The sequence below is a fragment of the Aplysia californica genome, unplaced genomic scaffold (assembly GCF_000002075.1).
Source record: "Aplysia californica isolate F4 #8 unplaced genomic scaffold, AplCal3.0 scaffold01275, whole genome shotgun sequence".
In the NCBI taxonomy this organism is placed as follows: domain Eukaryota; kingdom Metazoa; phylum Mollusca; class Gastropoda; order Aplysiida; family Aplysiidae; genus Aplysia; species Aplysia californica.
In genome coordinates this window covers 114,881-123,795 of record NW_004798545.1, presented here as the reverse complement: position 1 = coordinate 123,795, position 8,915 = coordinate 114,881, and the positions used below count along the sequence as shown (strand labels likewise).

The 8,915-nt window shown below is 42.8% G+C and overlaps 1 protein-coding gene and 1 non-coding gene across 6 annotated transcripts in view; both read left to right on the top strand.

The window, feature by feature from the left end:
* The first annotated feature begins 390 nt into the window (after nt 1-390).
* LOC118478947 lies at nt 391-531 on the top strand. Its single transcript, XR_004859378.1, has one exon. It is a non-coding gene; the product is annotated as a U4 spliceosomal RNA (small nuclear RNA).
* Nucleotides 532-1,344: 813 nt separating this feature from the next.
* Nucleotides 1,345-8,915, top strand: part of LOC101858594 (ras-related protein Rab-11B) — a gene marked incomplete at its 3' end in the record, with an annotated part of 9,761 nt that continues 2,190 nt past the window's right edge. The window contains 4 exon segments of one of the 5 annotated variants that reach the window (XM_013090426.2): nt 1,345-1,444; nt 5,334-6,114; nt 6,866-6,977; nt 8,702-8,785. In XM_013090426.2, coding sequence (XP_012945880.1) covers nt 6,072-6,114; nt 6,866-6,977; nt 8,702-8,785 — 239 coding nt within the window. 5 annotated transcript variants of the gene reach the window in all.

Here is an 8,915-nt window from a genome sequence, read left to right as displayed (position 1 = left end):
TAATAATAATAATAATAATAATAATACATTGAATTAAATGTACAAACACATAGAAAAAACGATAATTTAGATCTAATGCAATAATCAGTCAGACGTTTATAGACAGTAGTCTCCCCTGACATTTATGAATTGTTTCCCCTGAATTAATGAATTGTTTCCCCTGATTTAATTCAGTACTGCAAAAATTTTATTTTTTAACACTAATTAAGCAATATAACTAAAATATCTTTAAAACATAAAGTCGTATTCAAATAACCTAAAGTATAAAGCGTATTTGTAAGGCTAAGTATAGCTGTTGTAAATTATCATTTTGGTTTTTGCTTTACACCAAAACCACAAGGTTCTAATGACAGACGTAAGGTTGTATCGGAACAACTCGGTAGTTACTTTAGCTTTGCGCAGTGGCGGTACCATAGCCAATGAGGTTTTACCGAGGCGTGGTTATTGCTAGTTGAAAACTACTCCCAATACCCCGCACGGGCTGGCCTTCACAGGTTAGCTTAGTGCAATTTTTTACGGCTCTTACGGGAGCTAAATACCAAAACAAACATTCAGCTGTCTTTCACTTAATTAATTTATCTACATCTAGATCTAGTTCCGGAGCAACGTTGTCCAGACCAGAATTGAGGTCAATTCAGTCCATCAATATCAGTGCGAAGATTTATTATGATCTAGAACAAAGTCTAGGCTGACATTGAACAAGGTCTTCTCAGCATTAGAGCTAGATTCTAGGCTAGATCTAGAATTGAGCCCGATCTTTGCCAGTAGTGCGAAGATGAGGGTGGGGCGAATAGATCCAGAAGATCGTCAGGTCATAGATCTTTTCATTATGATAGTTCATCCAACCAGCTGATAGCTGGCACGATCAGCAAACAGGCCCTTTCGTGGATCGTGGAGAGGAGGAGGAGCAGCTATGGCACTGTGCCGCAGTCTCCAATCAAATAAGTAAATAAGTAAGAAAGTAAGTTCATAGATGGGGATACTGATGAAGTGCCAGATTTGAACAGACGTAATTATGATAAGTGTTTATGGTTTCTCCTCTATTCGGCTTTGGCACTTCAGAAAAAAGGGATGGGGGAGTGAATCTGCAATTTTCAAAGCGGCAAGCTACATGAGCACAAATCAAGAATACAATGTAAAACTTTGGAAGAAACTTCAAACAGGACACAAGACAAGAGAAATTAGCCCAAGCGGTATTCAGGGAATAACAGGTTGATTGTTTAGGCCCTATTTTATTTAAATCAACACAACTAATTTATTTTATTTCAATTGGCAAGACAAAAAGACCGCAGCTTGATTGATTTTAAAACAGTCAGCCAGAACACACTGCAAACTGCAAACAGATTAAACCTTCTCCTTTGATTTTACCAGCTGTAAATAGACTTCCTGTTTTCTCAGGTCATAAAATCAAAACAAACTTCGGTTCCAGCCTGGCGAAGAACATGTACGAATGATTCATCATTGCTTGTTGGTAACATTTGAAAGGTTTTTCTCACTGCTATATTTAGGACATTAGGCTTGGGAGTTCTTTGGACACATGGGCACGAAATGAGTAATGTAGTTGGGCTTCTTCAACGTTCACCATTCAGAGGCAGTCACTTACTTTGGACCAAACTTTTGACAGACTTACTTCTTACTTTACTTTATGTACAAAAAAGTGCAGTTCAGTAGTAGATCTAGATCTAGAATCTAGTAGGCCTATCAGTAGAGTGTCACTGTCGCTCCAGTTACTCAGTCGCTGAGATAGAGAAGACAAGACGAGGACAAGGACAGGGAGGATTGTTTTGTCTCACACTCACTGGTACTGGTGATGTTATTGATCCGGCTACCTCTATTCTCACCCCGGGTGAAAATAGCGCAGGCGAGTCTTTTGGCTATTCTCACCCGGTGTGCGTTCACCGTTAGAGCCTAGATCTAGGCCAACCAATTTTGCGTTCACCCTGAACCACAGAATTGTACACTGTGATAACAGAAAAATTGTAGAATTCTGTGCCGTTAGCTTGTACGTTCCATTACTACTGTTAGTGTTAGCCTAAAAGTAAAAGCGTACAATTTTGTCTGTGGGCAGTGGAGAGAGAGAGAGAGGAGTAACGCGAAAACTTCCGGGCAAAACAAAATGACGACCCGCGTAGTTCGGCTCGATTCGAAAAGTTAAATAGCCGTAGCATCTTTGTAGACGACCAAATCAATGTACTTTTGTGTTACATCAGTTTTAAACTTTATTTTGGTCAATTTGATCGTCCACACTGACAGACAGTAATCAGAAAGAGACAGAGAGAGAGAAGAGGGGAGGAGTAGATCTTGTGAGAACTTATAATGGGCAAAACAAAATGGGGACCTTCGTAGTTCGGCTCGATTAAAAAAGTGAAATAGCCATAGCATCTTTGTAGACGATCAAATTAGCTTACTTTTGTGCTATAACATAATTTTTTCTTTGCTTTTATCCATTTGATCATCCACCTCGATAGAAAGTATTCCAAAATTAGGAATGTTTAACAAGTCTTGTTTCACACCGGGTGAGAATTGCCAACGCTGGCAAGTCTCACCCGGGGTGAGAGGTCGATCGTATTTTTATTCTCACCCCGGGTGAGGATAGCCACTTCCTATCGATCCAGTGTTGTTCTAGTTCTGGTTGTTATCAATCCAGTCTAGTCTGGTGTGGTGATATTATGATATCCATTCAGGAATAGCATCCCTACTAATCTAGATCTAGACTACTAGAACCTAGATATCTAGATCTAGTACTAAACTACTTCCCAGCTCTACAAAATAATGGGTACTTTTTCGGTAGTTCCCATCCCCCTTATCTGAGCCTAGATCTAGATTCTACATCTAGAACTAGAATCTAGATCTAGATCTATATGTTTGATGCGCGGCGAGCTAAGATATCAAACCTAACTACTGCAAAACATCAAATTATGGTAAAATCAGATCTAGTAATAGCTTGTCATTGTAATGTTAGAATTGGCATTTGTTTACAACACAAAAACATGTTATCCCTAACAGAACCCACGATTATTTTTAAGTAAGGCACGGAGTGCCTTGACCCTAGGCTTATTTTTATTTTTTAAATTTTGATTAGTTAAAGTTAAACCATTCAAAAGTAAAATTTTCCATTACAGAACCAATAGCATAAAAAGGTGACACTATTTGCTCAAAAGATAAAGTTTTCACCCAAATCGACAATAAAATAGATCCTAGTGGCCTCCCGCGCTCGAGAGCTGGCCCGCCCGTTGGCTCTTTTAGTCGCCTCGCGCGCTCAAGGGAGTGAGAGAAGGAGGCGAGTTTTGTCGCCAGCAGCGCTCAGGGGAGTGAGAGAGGGAGGCGAGTTTTGTCGCCAGCAGCGCTCAGTGACAGGGGTCCTGTGATTCCCGAAACGAAATAAAGAGGGCGGAACCGAAAAAACCAGGTGAGAATAGTAGGCTGTCGTTATTCTCACCCGGGTTGAGAATAGTATCAATTTTATTTTCACCCCGGGGGAGAATAATAATCCAGTTTATCCTCACCCCAGGTGAGAATAATAATCCAGTTTTTCCTCACCCCGGGTGAGAATAATAATCCAGTTTTTCCTCACCCCGGGTGAGAATAATAATCCAGTTTTTCCTCACCCCAGGTGAGAATAATAATCCAGTTTTTCCTCACCCCGGGTGAGAATGGGTGAGAATAATAGTCCAGTTTATCCTCACCCCGGGTGAGAGTGGGTGAGAACAATAGTCCAGTTTATCCTCACCCCGGGTGAGAATGGGTGAGAATAATAATCCAGTTTTTCCTCACCCCGGGTGAGAATGGGTGAGAATAATAGTCCAGTTTATCCTCACCCCGGGTGAGAATAATCACTCCGTAAGAATGTGGGTCCCGTTTGGGGATAATCTACGTTTGACCCCGACACCGAATATTACATTTACTTCTGGTTCTAAATGATTACTTTTTGATGCGCGTGCCGATATAGAGAGATATTTCAAACCTAATTGCAAAACATCTAATTATTGTCCTGAAACCCCCCCCCCCCCCCCCCCCACCCACCCATGTTTTTGTTAAGTTAGGGCCTGAAACCCCCCTAGTTAAAAACAAGTGAAATTGTATAGCTCATTTTGTAGGCTAATACTAAAAAATAACAGCGCATCTCTCGCTGGGATGAAACATTGATACAGAATATTGAAATCAGTATCGGTATCCAGTACTCTGTGGGGATGATTCCAAGTCTAAACAGACGGGACCCACATTCTGAAAGTAGTTCCAGTATTTGATGCGCTCTACTCTATTCTACTAGAATGTGATGACAAATTTGTGGCATTATATTATTGTCAAACGTCTCCTCAACTATGAAACGTAGACTCCAAATTGGGGATAATCTGGATCTGGCTCCCAGTGATGTCTCTACCGAGCGCTTGTACAAAATGTAATTTTGGTTTGAAACGATTACTTATAATTGCTGCACGTGCCGTTTCATACAAGTTCATAAATGTTGAAGCTCTATACCATTTCACTCAAGTTCATAAATGTTGAAGCTCTATACCATTTCACTCAAGTTCATAGATGTTGAAGCTCTATACCATTTCACTCAAGTTCATAGATGATGGAGAACAATTTTGGCGGAAATGAAATGGAAAGCTAACGTGCAGATTTCAGGTTTTGAACCATCCGTTGACCGCCTTGGTAAGTGACTGTAAGTCAAAGGCTGTCTGTAGCCGCCACCGGTCTATAGCGGTCACTTTTCTCCTTGACCTTGGGCGAGGGTCGTGGACAGGTTTGACTGTTCTCACAGTCTTGGAGGAAGAGTGGACTTATTCAAGTGTGCGTGGTCGGGGCTTTCTGGGTGGTCGGGACTTTCCATGCGCAGTTTCTGTCTGTGCACCACTCGAGATCCACTACACGTGCCGACTGATGAGTGGAAGATTCAGCCATACGCCGTTTGGAAAAGTGACATTTAAAGGAGTCGCATACGCTGTTTTGAAAAGTGACATACGCCGTTTTGAAAAGTGACATTTAAAGGAGTCGCATACGCCGTTTTGAAAAGTGACATTTAAAGGAGTCGCATACGCTGTTTTGAAAAGTGACATTTAAAGGGGGCGCATGCGCCGTTTTGAAAAGTGACATTTAAAGGGGTCACATGCGCCGTTTTGAAAAGTGACATGTTATGGGGTTGTACACTGAGCTATAATTATTATTGCCATAATTATTGCAATTACTCTACATTACGATTACCATAATTATTGCAATTACTTTGAGTATAATCACTATTTCTATTTATTATTATACTATAATTATTGCAATTACTATACAAATAATTAGTATGATGATAACTCTTTGGGTCTGTGACTTTCTCTTTCCAGACGTGTGGAACTTTCGCGTTGTCAAGACCGCCTTGTCTCTCCCTTTGTCTCGTGCGTCCGACTGTGTGAATCACCAGTGTGTCCCGGGCTGTTTCTGCAGGATGTGGGTGTAGGAAGTCGCGGAACAACAGCCACTCCCCCCCTGCCCCGCCCCGCCCCCTTCTCCGAGGTTGTGAGGACACCGAGCGGTCGTTGTTGATGTGCATGGGACGAGGAACGACTCCACAGGCAAGGGAAGTAACTCGCACGACTGAAGACTCTCCGCTGCTGTTTTCCTTGTTGCTTACCTCCCCTTGCTGTCTGGTATCCTTGGTCGGTGGACTAACGTTGGTCGCGTTCTCTGATTGATGAAAGGGAAGGGAAGCGTGACTCCGTGTTTGTTTGATAGGAGGAGCTCGGAGATGCACATTCTGAATGTGTTTCTGTCTCGGGACTTGAGCTACAGCACTTGACGAGTTTTCCTAAAACATTGTGTGTGTAACGTGTAACGTGCCGTGTGTGTAACGCGCTGTGTGCTTTTATTTCGTGAAAAACAGGCAGTTTCGAAGAAAAATCTGTGGTAGGAAGTGCTTCAGATTGAGGTCTTGTTCACACTACGCAACCGACGCCTCTTTGAAGAAATAAGAATAGTCTTCTGATTGGCTGAGACCTCCCAACTCGCCGTTTTCTGATTGGCTTAGAAGTCGTGAGAGGTGAGTTTGGAAGGAATCGTTTACACGACCCATTTCTCTGATCACCATGGCGACAGGACCGGACGAACAGTACGACTACATATGGAAAGGTGAGAGATTTTCTTCTTGCGTTTTTTCCAATCAAATATTGAACTGTTTGAGAGATAATCAATTTCTCGGCATTTTTCATGTCGTGACTCGTGACTCGTAATGAATTCGAGTTTCTCCAGAACATTTGAGAAGAAGACATTTTTTAAAGTGTGACGACAGATAGTAGAGGTGCCAGTTTTTATGGATGAGTCCGGATTTCTGGCATTTTCCGGATGTTGCACATCATGTGTAAATGTCGTAGGCCCTGTAATATGTTTAGGAGTACTGTAATTGTTTGTTTGTTTGTTTGTGTGTGTGTGTGTGTGTGTGTGTGTGTGTGTGTGTGTGTGTCCGTTGTGGTTTTGGAACGTAGGCCCTGTAATATGAAAAGGAATACAGTAATTGTTTGTTTGTGTGTGTGTGTGTGTGTGTGTGTGTGTGTGTGTGTGTGTGTGTGTGTGTGTCTCCATTCATTGTGGTTTGGAACATAGGCCCTGTAATATATATGAAGGAAGATATAGTAATTGTTTGTTTATTGGTTTGTTTGTGTGTGTGTGTGTGTGTGTCTATTGTGGTTTTGGAACGTAGGCCCTGTAATATGTGAAGGAATACAGTCATTGTTTGTTAATTTGTTTGTTTGTTTGTTTGTTTGTTTGTGTGTGTGTGTCTGTGTCTATTCATAGTTACTTTAGAACATAGGCCCTCTAATATGAGTAAGAATACAGTAAATTGTTTGTTTATTTGTTTGTTTGTGTGTGTGTGTTTCCCCAGTGGTGCTGGTAGGCGACTCGGGCGTGGGGAAGACGAACCTTCTGTCTCGCTTCACCAAGAACGAGTTCAACAGCGAAAGCAAGAGCACCATCGGAGTGGAGTTTGCCACGCGGTCAGTAGCCACGGTAACCCCGTAGTCGTGGCCAATCAGCAGACAGATAGTGGGGCTGTCCTAGCCAATCAGGGCACAGATAGTGGGGCCGTCCTGGCCAATCAGGGCACAGATAGTGGGGCCGTCCTGGCCAATCAGGGCACAGATAGTGGGGCCGTCCTGGCCAATCAGGGCACAGATAGTGGGGCCGTCCTGGCCAATCAGGGCACAGATAGTCCTAGCCAATCAGAAGTTTTGTAGCTGTCGGGTAGCTGTAAGATGGCGTTTGGCTCACAGTTAGTTTTTTGTTTTGTTTGGGGTTTTTTTGGGTGTCTTTTTTTTCCCCAATTGTCCAGGTTTTGAGGGGTGTGTCCCCAGTGTTAGAGTGAGGAGATTGAGAGACTTGTTGTTATATATACGTATTCTGATGGTATAACATGAGGTGTCAATGATTGGATGTCCTGTTTGTTGTTATATATATATATACACGTAATGTCATGGTATAACGAGGGCTGTCTCTGATTGGGTTTTGCCAAAGTTGGCCTGCCTGAACCAATGAACTGCTGTAAGACCAATCTGAGCTCTTGTCACTGAGTGGTTGGCGGGTGCTCTGGTGTGGTTTGCTCCTTCTTTTCCTATCAAACGTCTATCGTCCATATCTCCCCTCCTTCTTTTTTATGTTTGTTACTCTCTTGTAAAAGCTCTAATCTTCTGGCGCTTATATGACCTTATGCAGTTGCGAGCGCCGTATAACCTCTACTAAGACAAAATAATCTTTGGCACTTACATGGCCTTATTGTGTTGCAAGTGCTGTTAAACTCTTACTAAATCTAACAAACTCTTGTCACTGGCCTAGTACTGAGGGCTTAGAACTCTTAACTGTAAGGTCACAGGTTCAAATTTCATCGGAGAACCAGACATTGTTTGCTGAAGAAAGACAGTTCTCCCGATTTTTCCTCACTTGTTTTTTAGTTTTAGTAAGAGTTTTACGGCACTTGCAACACAATAAGGTCTTATAAGTGCCGAAGATTAGAGGTGTTACAAGAGAGTAACAAACATAAAACAAGAGGGAGGGGAGATAAGGACGATAGATGTTTGATGGGAAAGAAGAAGCAGACCACACCAGAGCACCCGCCAACCAACCCTCCTCACTTCACCCAGGTGGGAATGGGTACCCGGCTATAGATAGGGAAAGATCTTGTCAGTTTGTTAGTGTTTGAGTGCTTAATCGGCAGCTTGCACTGTATGCTTCCCCGGATGGCTGAGAATGTGTCGGAGTGTCGTTGGGTCTGCTGGGATGATGATGTAGATTGTAAAGTGCTCAGAGCTTGCTGTAGAGCAGGGTGTGTGCTGTGTAAATGGCGACCTCAGTGCTTTCTTCTCCTATCTCCATTTTTTATAACAGTGAAAACAGTTCATAACGCAGGGTGAGCTTAAGAAGATGTCACACTTTCGCTGTTTAAAAAAATGGAGCTAAGACAGGAAAGAAAGCACTGAGGTCGCGAGATGCTTGTTTCCTTGTGTTTACTTGTGTGAAGGACCGACATCACTGCACAAGGGACATCCCCATAAGCGCTCCGTCCCCTGAAGAAGCACATCTCCAAGTGTGTAGATGCTGACGGTTCCAAGCAATGGTTGATTCCATATCCTTCTGCTCCTCCTACTCAGTCTTGCGAAATACTAATTGTTATTCTTCTTCTTCTCCCTCCCCCACACCCACCCCCAACCGGGAATTTTGTTCCCAGACATATCACAATCAAAGGCAAGACGATCCGCGCACAGATCTGGGACACCGCGGGGCAGGAGAGATACCGCGCCATTACGGCCGTGTGAGTGATCCACGACTGTGCTCTTGTCTCTGTCAAACATCTGTCGTCCTTATCTCTCCTCCTTCTTTCCTATCAAACATCTATCGTCCTTATCTCTCCTCCTTCTTTCCTATCAAACATCTATCGTCCT